Source organism: Xylocopa sonorina, chromosome 9, assembly GCF_050948175.1.
Source record: "Xylocopa sonorina isolate GNS202 chromosome 9, iyXylSono1_principal, whole genome shotgun sequence".
NCBI classification, from domain to species: domain Eukaryota; kingdom Metazoa; phylum Arthropoda; class Insecta; order Hymenoptera; family Apidae; genus Xylocopa; species Xylocopa sonorina.
In genome coordinates this window covers 1,532,892-1,551,051 of record NC_135201.1, presented here as the reverse complement: position 1 = coordinate 1,551,051, position 18,160 = coordinate 1,532,892, and the positions used below count along the sequence as shown (strand labels likewise).

General features: G+C 30.9%; 3 protein-coding genes across 8 annotated transcripts; 1 reads left to right on the top strand and 2 right to left on the bottom strand.

Annotated features, from left to right (window-relative positions):
* The first annotated feature begins 6,160 nt into the window (after positions 1-6,160).
* LOC143427295 (rho GTPase-activating protein 44) lies at positions 6,161-11,232 on the top strand. 5 transcript variants are annotated; one of them, XM_076901275.1, is made up of 11 exons: positions 6,161-6,717; positions 6,901-7,054; positions 7,286-7,571; positions 7,662-7,886; positions 8,640-8,937; positions 9,014-9,253; positions 9,408-10,213; positions 10,302-10,477; positions 10,554-10,614; positions 10,734-10,781; positions 10,866-10,884. In XM_076901275.1, the coding sequence occupies exons 1-9, from the start codon at positions 6,665-6,667 to the stop codon at positions 10,611-10,613; spliced, it is 2,298 nt and encodes a 765-aa protein (XP_076757390.1). In that variant the 5' UTR covers positions 6,161-6,664; the 3' UTR covers position 10,614; positions 10,734-10,781; positions 10,866-10,884. The 5 variants fall into 5 exon arrangements, with proteins under 5 accessions (XP_076757390.1, XP_076757388.1, XP_076757389.1 ...); XM_076901273.1 differs by lacking the exon at positions 10,554-10,614 and having other exon boundaries at positions 10,866-11,232; XM_076901274.1 differs by having other exon boundaries at positions 6,162-6,717; positions 10,734-10,874.
* Positions 11,233-15,574: 4,342 nt separating this feature from the next.
* Positions 15,575-16,432, bottom strand: LOC143427301 (acyl-CoA-binding domain-containing protein 6). The gene has a single exon (XM_076901286.1). It carries the CDS (start codon positions 16,357-16,359, stop codon positions 15,673-15,675), a length of 687 nt encoding a protein of 228 aa, XP_076757401.1. The 5' UTR covers positions 16,360-16,432; the 3' UTR covers positions 15,575-15,672.
* A 286-nt stretch (positions 16,433-16,718) lies between these two features.
* Positions 16,719-18,122, bottom strand: LOC143427300 (histone-arginine methyltransferase METTL23). Of its 2 annotated transcripts, XM_076901285.1 has the most exons (3): positions 17,796-18,122; positions 17,226-17,454; positions 16,870-17,147 (listed from the first exon to the last, which is right to left on the bottom strand). In XM_076901285.1, exons 1-3 carry the CDS (start codon positions 17,958-17,960, stop codon positions 16,870-16,872), a joined length of 672 nt encoding a protein of 223 aa, XP_076757400.1. In that variant the 5' UTR covers positions 17,961-18,122. The 2 variants fall into 2 exon arrangements, with proteins under 2 accessions (XP_076757399.1, XP_076757400.1); XM_076901284.1 differs by having other exon boundaries at positions 16,719-17,454; positions 17,796-18,120.
* Positions 18,123-18,160: the final 38 nt, after the last annotated feature.

Sequence of the window (18,160 nt, the reverse complement as noted above, 5' to 3'; positions counted from 1 at the left end):
ACATATATGATATAAAAGAATTGATGTCTTTTTAAAAATATAGTCAAATTTTATGCAACATAATGCAACAATGTTAATAATGATGTAGGTACATCATAATATTATAAATTTTGAACTTGCAAAAACATCCGGACACTAGGAGCATTCTAAGAAATTATGAATTCCAAAAAATAAGACAGACAATATAAGCATAGTAATGAAAACCTATTTAATAAATGTACAAAGTGTATCAGTGGTAAATAGGAGAGTATCGGTGTAATACATGTTTTGTATGCAACAATTAATAATTTACCGCCAAAAAAAAGACAAATATATTCATATCGCTAAAGGTTATAACGAGCGAATTGCCAGGAAAAAACCTTACATAATGTAATACGCTATAAACAGATAAAAAAGATGAGTTTGCAAATAAGTATAGACTAAAGGAATCTGAATAATGAACAGATGTTATTTTCATGGATAAAAGTAAATTTAACATTTTTGGCAATGGTAGGATGGTAAGAGAGTTGACTTTGTTAGATTTACAACAACCTACCATCAAACATGATAGGGTAATAGTATAAAAGTGTATATGTAGTAAAAAAATCATCGAGATCAGAACATATGCAACAAATCTACAGGTTCACTATTATATAAGTTATATAAAAGTACAATATACGCTTAACTTTAGAAAATAATGTTTTTTAGAATAAGTTATAGAATTCTCTAGTTGGAAAAACATTGGGAAAGTAGGAACATACACATGAAAGTTCAGTAGAACGGTTTATATACTGAAGTGAGATTTTCTATTACTAAATTTCCCCTGTTGTCTTACAAGTAGACTCTAACCATATTTATAAACTTTATATAATAATAATTATCACCTCTTAATATCTAGTCATGAAGTAAAACGGTATGAAAATCGTTTAGGGATACATCGCCACAAGTCTGCTCTTGTGATGAACGTTCTAGCGATCGACTAGGGATGGATCTTTGTGTTACGTTATCGTTTGAATACAATGTCGAGCGTAATACGATATAGATTGTAAGAGTAATGAAAGAACGGAGCAAAATTAATGTGATAATAACAAGACTTTCTCTTACGTTCCCGAAGCGGTGGTCTCCGATCTTTTCCGGAAAACTTAAGTGAACCATGAGAATTTTTGAAAGGTGTAACACCAACGAGCCAGGGTCCGTCGGGATGACCAACATGGAGTGTCCCAGTCCCTTGGCAAGCCTGAATTTCTTACAAGATATATTCGGTGAATGTCGAATAGCAAAATTCGGTGACTTTATTATGCGTTTTATTAAGATATACTATCTGCATAAAATTGCGAAGAGAATTTTAGATGAAAACGTTATACAATGCTTGAAAACTGTTTGAGTTTATCTTCAAAACTAACCCAGACAACCAGCGATTGTAGCGCCAATGGCACCGGGTGGAACTCTAAGCACTGTGCTAGCACGGTGCTGCCTCTCAGTTCTCGTAACAGCACAGGGCTAGCACTGGAGCGACACCACAGTATACTGTGGCAACACTGCGTGTCACGGCACTATCAAAGCACGGCGATATAGCACGGGAGCGACACGGCGTGCCAATGACACTACTATCAGCTCACCATAGTGACACGCGTGGCAGTGGCGTAGGCTAATATATACCAATGAAGAAGCTGTTTGCATAAAAAGTATAAACGAATATTAAAAATGACTAAACTAAGCAATTTATTTATTTCGATTCGATAATAAATACACTGACACGAAAGAAAGATATAAAAACTTCTTTTTATTATTTTCTATAAACTATAACTTAATACAGCGATTTTTTCAGAAAAGTCGTTAATTACTTTATCGTAAAAATACATACACATATTTTATAAATATTTTTTTCAACTCATCGTTAAAAATTCATGTAACAAAGATATATTTTATATTTAATAATCCTTACAAACGATAAAACCATTTACCACAAGAATATATGTACCAAAGGAAAACAAATAATTACGTTCAATATTTTCACCTGAAAATTGTGATACGCTAGTCAAGTAAACGTAACTTAATTGGTTCAACATTTTATAAGTAAATGTATCATTTATTACATTTCCTTAAACAACCCAGACAACACAAGATAAGATGGTGGCGACACCATACCGGCACTGTAGCGACACTTCCGAGGAGTGTCAGCAGATCCGTAGTCATCTACGTCCGCACTTGTTAGTTCAAATGCCGGCACGCAGTGGCAGCACGTTCTAGTCACCAGCGTAGCACGCGTGCGAATGACACTGCGCCAGCACCAGCGTGACACGCGTGTCATCGTTCCATTCAAAAATTTTTCCTGCATTGGCGTAGGCGTCACATTTGTTAATGGGGAACCACCTGTTATTCCGTACAAATTAAATACGTCAGAGTTCAGATATCCGCATACGAGTACTGACAGACGTTTTGGTAGTTCTTTGCCAACATTTATAGTTACTGAGAGAGCCATATATATTTTTTCAATTCATCAGGAAAATTCATGCCAATAGAGAGTATTAAATACGATGGCAGCATATTGTTTAAGGAAATGTAATAAATGATACATTTACTTATAAAATGTTGAACCAATTAAGTTACGTTTACTTTACTAGCGTATCACAATTTTCAGGTGAAAATATTGAACGTAATTATTTGTTTTCCTTTGGTTATTGGTTATATATATATACCATATTCTTGTGGTAAATGGTTTTATCGTTTGTAAGGATTATTAAATATAAAATATACCTTTGTTACATGAATTTTTAAGGATGAGTTGAAAAAAATATTTATAAAATAAGTGTATGTATTTTTACGATAAAGTAATTAACGACTTTTCTGAAAAAATCGCTGTATTAAGTTATAGTTTATAGAAAATAATACAAAGAAGTTTTTCTATCTTTCTTTCGTGTCAGTGTATCTATTTTCGAATAGAAATAAATAAATTGCTTAGTTTAGTCATTTTTAATATTCGTTTATAATTTTTATGCAAACAGCTTCTTCATTGGTATATATTAGCCTACGCCACTGGCACGCGTGTCACTATGGTGAGCTGATAGTGTCATTGGCACGCTGTGTCGCCCCTGTGCTATATCGCCGTGCCTTGATAGTGCCATGACACGCAGTGTCGCTCCAGTGCTAGCCCTGTGCTGTTACGAGAACTGAGAGGCAGCACCGTCCTAGCACAGTGCTTAGAGTTCCATCCGGTGCTATTGGCGCTACAATCGCTGGTTGTCTGGGAATATGCTGCCATCGTATTTAATACTCTCTATTGGCATGAATTTTCCTGACGAATTGAAAAAATATATATGGCTCTCTCAGTAACTATAAATGTTGGCAAAGAACTACCAAAACGTCTGTCAGTACTCGTATGCGGATATCTAAACTCTGACGTATTTAATTTGTACGGAATAACAGGTGGTTCCCCATTAACAAATGTGACGCCTACGTCAATGCAGAAAAAATTTTTGAATGGAACGATGACACGCGTGTCACGCTGGTGCTGGCGCAGTGTGATTCGCACGCGTGCTACGCTGGTAACTAGAACGTGCTGCCACTGCGTGCCGGCATTTTAGCTAACAAGTGCGGACGTAGATGACTACGGATCTGCTGACACTCCTCGGAAGTGTCGCTACAGTGCCGGTATGGTGTCGCCACCATCTTATCTTGTGTTGCCTGGGAAAATTTCATTAATTTGCAAATTTTGCTTCCTGAAATAAGTTTAAACTTTTTATAACTTCACCTGTTTTCGAGTTTCAGGGTAAAATGGTGACTATTATAATAGAAAATTTATTGCTTTCTTTCAATATTGGTTGTCGTTTTCTTGTAGGACTAATGGTTTGAAAGATATAGTCAATAATATATATAAGTGAAACTGCTGTTTCTCTGAAAAAACAAAAATTCCAATTTTCTCTGCCATTTTTGCAAATCGGACCTAGGTTTATATGGACTTTTTTGTTGCATATTAGGAAAAAAGATGATTAGTATATTTATGTTAAAAATAGGGTTAATTGTTTATAGAATTTTACTATATTGCATTTACATTGATAATATTTTTATGATGTTGAATAATTAGGAGTTTTTAAAGAGAAGGTTGAACTAGGAGTTGAAGAACAGAAGTTAAAGAAAAAGTTGGCCGATTATATTGAATGTAGAGATGATATCAAAATTTAATTAGTTTGTTAATGTACCTTAGTCCAAGTCTATCATTACAAAGGTAAACTATTTAAGTCAGTTTAATAACTGTTTTTAAGTCAAGAGTATTGAGACTGTACTGTTAGAGTATTGCTTCGTATAAGAAGAAGCAAAGCCAAAGGGATTACTTTCTCAAACATTGACAAGAATATTGCTTTTCTTGACGACTTAGTTTTAATATCAAGGAGATGTGTTAGAATTATGATATTCTTCTATTTAGATTCATTTAAATTAAGGGTAGGTAATTGTTTTTATTCAGGAACTACTTTGTGAAAGACTAGCAGAAGCTAACAGAGGGCCATACCTTTCAAAATGATTGCATTCATTAGTTAACTTTGTATTAAATTGTAGCATAAAAGTGAATAAATATAAATTAAATAAAAGAGTGGCAATTTTATTCAATTTATTTACATCTTGTGTTAATTAGATATCTTCTATAACTGTAAGCAGATTTAATTTTCAAATCAGTTTAATGAGACGAATGTACCTTATCACACTTTTCTACAAATTTCTTTTAAATCAGGAGTGAGATTCTTGGTTCAAGGATGGTCTTCCTGATTGTCTTGACGGGCCAAGAAAAAACCTACAGCAAACTGCATGTACTGCTCTATGTACCCACCCCTGATTTAAATGATAAGTTCAGTGCGAAACCTAACTTTTTAATATTTCAACTATCTGTTACAACACTTTCGGCACTTTCATCTTAAAATTTAGGCAATATCATAATACAAAATTCAAGTTTCGCCATTTATAAAAAAATATTAGCTCAACATGTTAAAAAATGTATGTATACGAGTCCTTTCGTATCATTTCTATGTTTCCAAATATTTAAGTATCTTTAAACAGAACACACTGTAAGGGTAAGGTGCGTACAATATATATATGCTAGAGTAGAACCAAGCAAGGTTTGGTGCAGCACTTCGCGTAGAACAAGAAAAAGCGGGGCATAAGTCATTCTACTCCTTTGACATAACAGAATGCTTGGGTGAGACGTACATGGAAGATAATATGGGATGTCGTATAAATTAGTAAAGATGTCGCTTCGACCTATATCTGCAGAAAACATGGTAGCTAAAAAATCTCTAGTTTACATTATTTATGGATATAAAATAAAAAGAACCTAATTCAAACGCGTTGTAAAAAAAAACTATTGTATTCTTTAAATTCTCTTAATGACTTCTTACTTATTCTATACTATTTTACTTATTCTATACTTGCTGTAAACAATTACCATTTTTACGACTTTTCCTTCTTTGTATTATTCCATGTATTCGAAATAATGGAGCAGGAATTGCATTCTCGTTAGCAAAACTAGATACTTTGGTACTAATCAAACATCGACCGACAGCTGTCCAATGGGAATCAGTTGAATTTAGTTTTATTGCTATACTTTCTTATTAGATAGATAGGTGTATTTGCAAAAAGTGAGTGGAAATAGGCCATTTTAATAAATAAAGTATTAATATATGACAGAGTCTGGATTGTTTTTAATTTTTTAAATTGAACTGATAGAGGGATACCCGGGGTCATCCAATAGGTTCTACGTATAGGGTCTGGTGGTATTATTTGTCATTGGTCGGCTACGTTTACTTAGGGTCGTAGGAAGCACCAGACTCAAAGAAGTAATTCTACATATGTGATAATAAATGCGCTACAACTTCTATTTCATTATTATTACGATAATTGTATAATTGGAAGAATTGAACGAATTTAATTAGATAAATAATAATAATAACGTGTTAAAATTGTTCGGAGCTTTAGTAAGATAGCATAGTAGATAGGAAGTAACCGTTCTTGAAACAATTTTTTGCTTTAAACGAAATCCCACTGAGACACAAAAATGGCCGTGTGTGATCAGTAAAAAGTTGTTCGTTCTCAGGATAAAATATTGCAATAGATATCTAAAGGTGATAAAAAAAAGAGAGTGAGAAAAGCATAGAGGATTGATATAAATAGATAAAGAGCATGTATAAAAAGCATGAATAATGGAAAAATCTCTATCCAGTTTGTTTGTTATGTGCGTGAATCAGTAAATGAGGAAATAAAATGCCACGATTAAAATTTTCAAGATTTTGACACGTTTACAAATTTGGAAAAGCAAATGGTGAATTTTGAATAATTTATTGAGAATAGAGACTCATCGATATCGGAGACGAATCGCACAGACTAATCAGAGTGTGCTATTCGTTCGTAGAGGGTGTGAGATCATTGTACAAACACTATGACGAATTGCTGGAGTGATACGAAGAAGTACTCTCTTTATTTTTTTCTGTTGCCTAAATTCTTTTCTTTGTGTGCGCGCGTGTGTGCACATATATACATATGTGTGTATGTGCGTGTGTGCATAATTAAGTATATTGTATATTAAACATGTGTACTCGTGAACATTATTACAATTAACCAATTGACATGTGATTATAAATTGGTAAATTAAAATATAATTTCATTTACACACGTAATAAACGTTAGGTGCTTATCAAAAATGAAGAAACAATTCTTTAGAGTGAAGCAGCTTGCCGATCAAACATTTTCTAGGTAATCGTTTGTAATTTGAATGAAATTTCATTTGTTATTTATATTGATTTTTGTGCTGGTTAGCGTCTAAATAAAATATTAAACATTCCCAAATAAATAAAGTATCAAAGTAGCTAAAATAACCTGCAAATCTGACAATTTTAGAGTTATTACTTAATACTAATTGAAATCAAAAATTTATAGAGCTGGCAAAACAGAAGTGCTCACCGATGATTTACAAGCTGCGGACAAGCATGTAGAACAAATCAGAATGGCTCTCATCGGATTGAACAAAAGACTTGGCAGTCCGCCGAATCAAGCCACGACGCAAGATCTTGCTCTTAAGGAAAAGCGATTGGTAATATAACAAAATTAAAAACTCTTCCTTATTCAATATAAAATATATATGAGAACTTTATTTTTGAACTTTTATTAAACACCCTGAATATATATTAATGAGCGCACAACTGTAAATACTTGTATTATATAATTGTATTAAATGTAATGCTTTAAATATAAAAAGATTATGGAAAATTTGTATCTTTCTTTTATTCCTTTAATATATATAGCTTATATACTTACTTTCCAGAAAAAGTGTCCAGAACATATACTAGGGCAAACAATGTTGGAAAACGCTCCTGAAGATGGTCTGATGGGTTTTACTTTATTGGAATGTGGTCGTGCTCAGATGTATTTAGCGAACGAAGCAATCGAACATGAATCAAAAGTTGAACAATATGTTGCAATACCTCTTCAACATATTTTAGATACAGATGTACCAAATATATTAAGACATAAAAAGAATTTAGCTCGATTAATCTTAGATATGGACAGTGTGAGGGCAAGATATCAGCAAGCCATCAAACATAGTGCTAGTAGGAGCAGATCTTAATCCGATTTACAAATTCTATACTGCATGAATTGTATTCAAGCTTATAAATAATAATTATATTTTTATTGAAAAGGTGCAGGTGCAACAAAAATAGATAACTTAAGAGAAGAACTGGAAGAAGCAGAGGCTAAAGTTGAACAATGTAGAGATCAACTAGCTGCAGAAATGTTTCAACTTATGTCACGCGAAACTGAATTGGCACACACTATTATACAGTATGTAAAACTTCAGAGAGCTTATCACGAAAGTGCGCTACACTGTCTTGAAGACCTTATTCCTGGATTAGAAAGTTACATTAGTAAGTATTTTGATTAAACTTTTCTTAGCAAACTACTATTATTATTTTACATAAAAGTTTAATTACATTAAATTGGTATACAAAGAATAAAAATTAAACAATTCATTAACTTACATATTTAACTTCCACTTTGCTGTTAATTATATATTTTAGCTAATAATAACGAATGATGTAATGAAATAATGTGAAATAATGTTTATATATGGGCAAAAAGTTAAGACAAAAATTACTTAAAAAGAAGTAGAATTCATCACAGAATAAAGATAATAATGAATTAATTAACTGATTATATAATATAAAATTAGTTATGCAAAGGGAACATTGAAGGTATATATTCCCTGTACTTTGCTCACAAATTTTGCAACTCTATAAGAAATAAAAAGATATACAATAAAAATAATCAATAACATATTCAATTTTCTGGATATTTAGCAATGAAGATTGCAAGATCCCCTATCTGTGTGATAAAATCCTTTAAAATGAACAATCGAATTTAGCAACCCATTATCTATATCTTAAGAAAAATTTAAAAAATCCATACTGAAATTCTGATTTTTATTTATTTTTTCAATGTAACTTCGAAATTAGTTTTTTTCTTTTGTAATAGGTGATATTTATTATTACAGTGGATGAAACAAAAGAATAATAAAGATAATTTATAAATTTTATTCATAACAGTCTAACAATAAATTAATAAAAAAAGAATGTTTACCTTATCGGAAGGTTTTATACAACTTTATTTTATAATTATAGATGATAACGAAATGAAACCAGTTTATGGTTATCCTCTGGAAGAACATCTTAGAGTAACTAATAGAAAGATTGCATTACCTATACAATTGTGCGTATCCGCATTATTGCGATTAGGTATGGAAGAAGAAGGTCTTTTTAGAATAGCTGGGGCCGCATCGAAATCACGACGAATTAAATTAAGTTTAGATGCGTGTTGCCTTACATTACCTACTGCTTTAGAGTATAAAGATCCTCATGTGATTGCTGGTGCATTAAAATCTTATTTACGAGAGCTTCCCGAACCTCTACTAACTTACAAGTAAATATAGAAATATTATTGGCTATCTTCATTGATGAAAAACCATATAACGCATTGTTTTCATTTTATTTTGAAGATTGTATCCTGAATGGATGGCAGCTGCAAAAATAAGTCAGAATGAAATAAGGTTGAGGGCACTTTGGGAAGTGTTACATAAATTACCACCAGCAAATTTAGAAAATTTACGGTTCCTAATCAAATTTTTAGCTGTGCTCACTAAAAATCAAGATATGAATAAAATGTCACCGCAAAATATTGCAATTGTGATCGCACCCAATTTAATATGGAGTCCACAAGAGGATGCAAATACAATGGTGTAAGAATCTATCTTTCTAAATAACAATTAGAAGTGATAAATAATTAATTTATGTAAATAAGTAAAGTGAGTTGCGTGTGCGTGCGTGTGTGTGTGTGAATTGTTATATAATAATGTTCCGTTAATGAAAAATTAAAAATTATTTTTATTTCAGAATGAATATGAGTACTGCTAATAATTCTAGTCTTATAGTTGATCAATTGATTACATATGCAGATTGGTTTTTTCCTGGTGAAATAGATTTTGATCGTGATTTAGAAGTTGGCATTATAAATGGTTCAGAAAATCAGAGTACAAGTATGCGTCGTTGTATTTCCAATAGCAGTCTCAGCGATCACGGTGAAAGTCCCCCACAAGGCAGTCCGAAGCCTGCAGCCCGTAGGAAAAATAAACCAGCTCCAACTCCACCGAATAACACCACCCCAGACAAGCATGATAAAAAATCTGATGATAAACCACCACCTACACCCGACAAACCGCCTAGACCTTTAGGCTCGACGACTCTTAATCGTATGACGTGTAAAATTCAAAAACACGATACGGCCAATGCTGAATCAATAATTAAACACGACAATAATACAGAAAAACAAGATGGACATGCAGATACAGAAATTAAGCAACAAAACATTGAGATAAATGTAATTGTGGATTCTCCATTTGTTAACAGTTCAGAATGTATTGGTGAAGTACAAGAAGACCTGTGTAATGTAAACTTAGAAATGGAAACTGTTAATCAAGAAATCCAAAAACATGAAAGAAAACTAAATGCTCCTGTTGCTTTTGAAAGACACGCTATAGAAAATGCATCAATCAGCAAATCTGTTACAGAACTCGAAAATCTAGAAATTGCTACATCTAGAGTAAAAGTAGTGCCAACAGAAAGACCACATGCCTCTACATTGGAAAGACGTAGACCAGTGGCTGCACCAAGAAGTATAACCCATATAGTGCATAACACAGGTAAACAGTTTTTATAATTTTTTATTTACTAAACAAAAGCTAGTGTTTGTGAGACATTTAATGTGTGTTTGATACATTTCTTTTAAAGAAGAAAACGTTGAATTACGCAAGAAGCCAGATAATAATAATTCAACGTGTACAAGCACCCTTGATAAGAGTAGTAAACCAGCCATACCAGAACGACCAGCTGGATTAGTCCGACCTTCGAGTCTCGTCAAACAACAACCACGCCAATGTAATGAAAACGTAGACACTGAACCAGGGGTGAGTATTAAGAGTTTTTAAATATTATATTCATTTTCAGTATTATATGTAAGATAATTCTTTAAAATAAATGTAGTTACTGCCAGTGGACTCGACAAATATCACTGCCTGGATATTGCATTTTGAAATACAATAACGTAAGCTATAAATGAAGTGAAGCATAAACGTGTTTAATAATTATTTTCATTTCAAATGTCAAATTGCACAATGATTTTTCAGAGCTATTAATATCTTTTTCCTTTTTAATAACCTATAGCCTTTAACTTTGGAAAGAGCTCATGTATATTCAGTGGACAAACAACAGGTCAGTATAATACAAGTGCGTGGAAATGGCAATGTGTTCTGCACGTCGGGCAACAACAATGGCAACGCGGCTTCGAACTTACAGAGAAGCCCCAGTGTAGGTAGTCGTCCTTCGTCTATGTCCTTGGCATACGGTGAACGACCAGAAAAACCAGCCAAGTTAAATGCTCCGCAACAAACAAAAGCTCACGTGCGAACCAGATCAGAAGGGAATATTATTGATGTACAAACACAGACTGAGACGGTAGTAGTCGTTAAATCACCGCAACAACCTGTTCCGGCATCTCCAAGATTTCATCAGAGGCCTCCACGGCCACAACCGCCACCACCACCTCCACCCACTGCACGAATGAAATTGGAACAAGAGAGTACCAATCTCTAGACTAGACTGCATTAAATTAGATTTATATTATATAAGGAAACTTTATAAAAATCATTAATATTTTTCAAAATGAAGTTATATTTCTTACAAGATGATACGTGTGGAACTGTGTAGGGAGAAACTTTCGACAGATAAAATCGCTTTTCTTCTTTCAAAGAAAGGGGGGGGGGGGCGGATCTTATGTAATTAAAAATTTTAATTTTTAAATATTATTCAAGTATTAGTAGTACATTTGATGAAGAAAATTTCGTTTGAACTTTTTTTCAAGTTTTGAAGAAAATACGTTTTCCTTTAAAAGAATGACTTTTGGAATTACTATTTATGAAAGTAGTGAAAGCAAGAAACAAATTTGCAATTTTAACATTAAACATTTTTAAGTCTTTATGGTTATATTATATATTATGAGTAATTCAACAACAAAAAACATATATATATATATATATAGTTGTCATATTTAATTCTAATATATTTTCGAAAATCAATGTTTATAATTGTTACGGAATTTAACGTTTGATCTCTCTAAACCGATATATTTTGAAGCACACAAGTCGAAACAATTTCGGTACAGTTATCAGCACCTAATACACAGTGAAACATAATTGGCATTGTTCTCCCAAGATCTCGATTTGTTATCTGTGCAGAGTGTGTGCTAGATTGTGATGCATTTAATGAGGTGTTTACTTATGCTAGAAAACGATAACAAGATAAAAGGTGGACTTTTTAAATTAGCTTTAAGTTGTTGAAATGAATGAGTTTGGACCTCGGAAGCAAGATTAATTAACTTTAATGTAAATAAATAAGTAACATTTGTGTTTGCTTTTCGAAAATACAATAAATACTTGTTACAGGCCCGTCAATGTACTCAAGACCTTCTGCATACGGGCAGGGTCTCTCTCTCTCTCTCTCTCTCTCTCTCTCTCTCTCTCTCTCTCTCTCTCTCTCTCTCTCTTTCTTAAATTCAATCGATATTTTTGACTTTTGTCAATCAAAATTTTATTTACATACTGGTGATAAACATTTCTTATTGAAATAGGACCACACATGATATTGTGCGTTGTATCATAAGTTAGTTGTACAAAGTATCCCATATAATGTGCTATAAGTTGTTTTTCCCTAAAACTACCGCAGGTATACAAGTAATTTTTCTTTTAAATTAAACAGAGCGAGAAAGCTCATACAAATTTTCGCCATTAATCATTTAGGGAGAGCCTTTCAGAGGCGAGGAGAACAGCCAATCTTTTCTTAACACATTAAACGTTACGTCAGTGTCAGTCACAGTGATTGACACTATATTAAATATGTAATATTATTAACTAATTTTAGGATCGTATTATGAATGTACCTAAGTATCCCTTACCAAACAATTTTAATGGATTTTAAGTAAGTAAAGCATTTTTAAAGTATTTATAATCTGAACGGATTTCTATCAAGTTTGATCTAGCGATGAAAAGAAACGAAAAGCCAGACAAAACAGATCTGGTGTTTAACGTGTTAAATGGATTGCTATCTTTTATATTGTATTTGGATAGTTTCTGAAAATTATGTAACTTAAAATTGAGTAAACTTTTCAAGTGTAAGCTAAAGGAACCTGATGGAATCAAACAAATTATTATAAAATTTCTTTAAGATATCATTTAATATCCCACAAAGTTGAAGACTTATAGAGAAGAATACTTTATTTAGGATAAACTTTAAAAAGACGTCAAAAGATAATTAGAAATTAAAAATAGATATTAGACTATCTTTATCCATTTACCTTTTTCTGTCCATTTTGACCTTTCATGTTGAAATGAAAATCACTCGCACATTTAACTAGATAAACAGTTATGCCAATAGCGTAAAATTTCTGTTAGGCAAAATTAAAAGTATAACAAAGTGAATTTGTAATCCAAGTACAACAGAAGTTTTTTTAAAAGTGTCTTAAAATCTAATGCCAAATGATGGTTATTTGCATAGAAAAAATTATCCTCATATACAAATAATGACTGTGTAACAACTTCATGAACATTTATATTATTACAGATGTACAATATTTAATAATAATTATCCAAATAGGAAAAGGTTTGTTCCGTTTGAAAAAAGGAGTAACTCTTCTTCTAAATGAAACTATTGCCAAAAAATTAATGGCAAAAAATTCACTTTATTAATTGATATGACATCAAATGATACAAATTATGTCATGTATGGTCTGATTTTAATAAAACGAATATTACTAATATAAAAATAAAATTTCCATTAACAAAAAACAAAAAATGAAAGGAATACGAGGTTTTTATATAGTTATTCTTTTCGCTCACTGTTCTATATGGCAGTTGCTAAACTTAAAATTGTTAACAAGTACAAACATGTACATAGATATTTCATTGTCAGATAGTAGCTTGTGATTAATCCCAAATTGCGAGCCTTTAATGAGTATTTAATGACTAAATAATACTGTGATAATATAGAATTTATTGTTACCAAAAGTTCTAAAATCTTCAATTATTTAGCTTGTCAAATAAAAATAATGTTTATTACAATTAGTTTATGGTATTTTATATTTCTTTTTATACATTAGCTATAATATATAAAAGAGATTGTTTTACCTCTATTTACTAATGCAATACTTTTATTATGATTTTCAATGTTTGATAAATATAATTTTAATTATTGGAACTCTTCAAACTGGAGCAAACTGAATGAAATATTCTTTCTATAAATGTATACATGCATCGATAAATATTTATATATAATAATGCATTATATTACTGTATATAATAATACATAATTTCATAGAAAAGAATTTCTCCTTGTTTATACAAGTATATGCCTAATAGAAAACAAAATTAATCTTATATGTATGAAATCACCTGCATATTGAAATTACAATTTAGCATATTCTTCTTATACTGATAGCATTGTTAAAGATAAATTACTTTATAGGTAAAGAAGTTTAAAAAAAGATAGCTTAACTATCCTAATCTTTAGTCCTTTTGTTTCTGTTTAAATAATTGTCAGTATTCTAATACATCTAAATTGTAAAAATAATAAACCAAGTGACGATATAACACACTATTTACCATCAACTAATTCTTTAATCTGTTTTTACATAAGAAATTTAAATATCTGTGAGTTTTCTTCCATTCACAAAAAATAATGCGTACAATTGAGACAATCGTAAGGAAATGAAAAGACTTACTAAAATTAATTGTCGAAAAAGTTAAGTTTTATTTAATATAGTTAAAAGTTAGATGGTAAATAATGGATTAAATGAGAATGCTAGATTTACACAGTGAAAATAATCTAAGTATGAAAAATGAAAGATTTACATCCTTGCACTTTCTTTCTTTTTTCTTAAGATTATTATATTTATTATTTGATATAAATAAAATGAAAATTTGAACGTGCATTTATTTATTGTACAAGTTGAGTATTTCTCTGTAAAAAACAATGGTTTCCATTGTACAATAATAATATTAATATTTTTATTTTAAGTATGTTATATATTTTTACTTATTATATATTTCGATAAACAAGTATTTTATGAAAAAAAGGTATTTCACTTAATAAAAACGCAGACAGAACAGAATTTATATGAATAAAAATTATATAAATATATAATTAGAAAGAAAATTTATTAAGCAATTTCTTTCTCATAGTAACATTTTCTTATTCTCTATTCTAACATATGTATGGTGTTGGAATATATTGTAAAATTATTAAATATTAATTATATTTTGTTATCGAATTTACTAGATAAGTAAAAACGAAATTTGTATTATTAAAATATTGTTGCTTTAACTAAGTAAAAAAATATAATAATGATAAATAATAAAAGGAACAGATCAGTAACAGATCTAGTAAATTTTTGTTGACACAAACTACAAATCATCAATAATTTTTCTGATGTTATATATATACAATTTTTGTAAAAATGTATGCCTTAACTTAACAAAAGAGAGAGAGAGAGAGAGAGAGAGAGAGAGAGAGGGAGAGAGAGAGAGAGAGAGAGAAGGTACATAAATTAGCATAAAAAATGGCTGATGAAAAATTATTTTCTATTTATTCTAGAGAGTGACTATTTCAACGCTTGAAATATCTCTTTTGTTAATGAAGAAGGTTACAAATCTTTTGCACAATTTATAACTCAATTTTAAAAAGGCTTTTGTAAATTAAATATACAAATGTTCGAGTACTTCATTAATATCGTAGTATTATTACTATTTTAGTTTTATGATTAATACTTCTGTTGTAAAAAATCTAAAAAGTTGATTCCAAGACAAATCATGAGTTTACCTAAAGAAGAATGCTTAGGCTGTGAATGTAATGAAAATTAATATAGGATTTATTTGTATATAATAAATAAATAAATTAATAAATAAATAAATAAAGACAATATTTGTACAATGAAATAGTGGAACTTTGATCTAAAATGCCATGAAAAAATCAGTAATTCAATTTATTAACATTTACATTAGCTAATATGTTTACATGATATTTGAACATATAATACTATATATCATACATTTAATCATAATATACCTCTTAAATGTTTATCAGCAATGTCTTTGGGTATCATACCATTATTATCTTTTATAGATTGAGCTCCAATAGAAAGTAAATATTTTACAACATCAATGTGTCCACACGATGCTGCATAATGCAGTGGTGTTTGTCCATCGTCATCCTGTGAATTTACATTCGTTCCTTTTTCAATTAATTGTTTTATTATCTTTAAGTGGCCTCGATCTGCAGCCCAGTGTATAGGTAATAGACCTTCGCTATCTGTAACATTTACAAGTTTCGGTTCTTTACTTAATAACTCTTGTACTTTCTCTTCGTGTCCATCTTTTACCCAATCTAAAAAAGTTTTATCTGTATCATGTATTTCCTCTTCCATATTTATCAACCGACTAATAGCAACCCAACTACCACTGGACTCGGATTGTACATCTTCTTCCCAATTTGGATTAAGTTTAGTTAATTCTTGTATATAATTATTCATGGCATCGTTGCAGCTCATATCATTAAGACTTTTCCATGCCTCCCACTTTTGTCTTGCTTGCATTTGATACCAATTAGGTTTAGAAATGTTACAAGGTCCGATTGTAGCCTGTTTATATAAAGCATAGAATTTCAAAAGTTCTGTAGAACTTAATTCAGCTGCCAATAACTGCAAATAATGCGCAGCTTTGATGAATGTCTTTTCAAGACTCATTTTGGTTGATGATATCTTAGTAGGTATGTTTATCTCTATGTCTACTTATGTTTCAATAATTGATTAATAAGAAATGATACATCCTTATTATTATAATCCTCATATGAAACTTGATTGTCCGTATTAACGTTTCTATATTGCTTCTGAATATATTTGTCTTCCATATAATTTTTATTAATATGATTATCTTCTACAATGTCTTTAAAATGTTTGATATATTTTTTTAAAAAATGATCAACGCCTTCTTTTTCTAAGTATTTAACACCTTTTACAACAAATAATTTCTCTTCCTCCAAAATATGAGCCGCACAAAGCGCTTTGTTCATTGCAAATTTATCATAAAATTCTACGAATCCATAACCAGTGCTTAAGCCATAATCATCAAATATCACTTTTGCACACTTTATCACACCAAACAAAGAAAAGTAGTTTTCAAGCTCCGAATGAGAGACAGTCCATGGGATATTGCGTATAGAAATTAAATATCGAATAGACATGACAAATGATTGTTCACTGCACACGTTGTATACTTAATAAATGAATTGTATGATCTTGCATTAACTCGTGTACGTTTATATCAGAATCTGTACCAAGTCCAGCCAACGATACATGGGTACAGGTAAGATTCCATTTATTTAACAGATGTTCTATAGACCAATCTGCGCTTCTTTCTTGATAAGTACATAGGAATTTTGCATTTGGATTTCTTTCTAATAAGAATGCTACGGTAACAACTATATCTTCGAATAACGTAGGTTCATAAAAACAATCAGAGCCAAGAATTAAATCTAATGGACCGATTGAAAATAAACTAGACAAAAATAATCCCCATGTAATACCAACAATTTGAACTTGAGACGAAATACCATTTAACTCACAACTTCTTCTTATGTGCTGCAAACTTCTAGGAAAACTAGCAGAATCGCTTAAAGTTACAATAGCTCCACATTTACTAGCTAAAATTCCAGGGAGAGCGGTACCTGAACCTAACTCTAACACTCTCTTTCCAATAAGTTCCTCTTTATGTTCCCAAAGAAACCAAGCCAATACAGGTGCAGAAGGCCATGTATAAAAACTATAATTAGCTTGAAGTAGCTGTAACAACAACAAATATATTATCAATAAAACGGTAGATCGAGTGAAATGAACGTTATAAATAATTCTATACTTTCGTTTTTTAATTATATATGCTAGAGGATTAGTTGAGTAATAAATTTTAATTTTAAATTAATACAAATATTCAGTTTAAGTATATAGTGTAATGTAATAATAGTATGGAGTGTAAACAATATTTACATACACACACAAGTATGTAGGAATGCATAACCAAAGGGCTTACATAATGTGTACTATATATGTAGATATACTGGTGTTCCGAGGAGTATGCAATAAAAATTAATCGATAACGTATTGTTTAATAAAAATAATGTCATTACCTCTGGAATATAAATCTCTAAACTTTCGTTGCACTGTACGTTATCTTGAGTTTTACAAGAGGTAAACAAGAATTTTTTTACTTGCTCAGAGCCGATTCCATCGGACATTAGGCTGTGGGTAGGTGGACTGGTATCGCGTGAAATACTTTCTTCTAAACCTGGCATGACAATAGTAATTATCAAACCCACTGCGCTAGTATTTATTCATTCTGACTTTAATTGTTAAGTTTGAAATATATATGGAAATATTATAAACTCGAAATTGTCATTGTCTACAAATAAAATTAAAGTCGGAAATATAATCACTATTTTGTCCAGAGTTGTCGATTGACACTACGGTAGAAAAAAATACAAACGTACACATA

Coding starts and splice junctions, on each gene's coding strand:
- LOC143427295 (XM_076901271.1), top strand. CDS start 6,665: ATGAAGAAACAATTCTTTAGAGTGAAGCAGCTTGCCGATCAAACATTT. Junction 8,938..9,013: donor GAACCTCTACTAACTTACAA/GTAAATATAGAA, acceptor TTTATTTTGAAG/ATTGTATCCTGAATGGATGG. Junction 9,254..9,407: donor GAGGATGCAAATACAATGGT/GTAAGAATCTAT, acceptor TTTTTATTTCAG/AATGAATATGAGTACTGCTA.
- LOC143427301 (XM_076901286.1), bottom strand. CDS start 16,359: ATGAGTCTTGAAAAGACATTCATCAAAGCTGCGCATTATTTGCAGTTA.
- LOC143427300 (XM_076901284.1), bottom strand. CDS start 17,960: ATGCCAGGTTTAGAAGAAAGTATTTCACGCGATACCAGTCCACCTACC. Junction 17,455..17,795: donor TAGAGATTTATATTCCAGAG/GTAATGACATTA, acceptor TTGTTGTTACAG/CTACTTCAAGCTAATTATAG.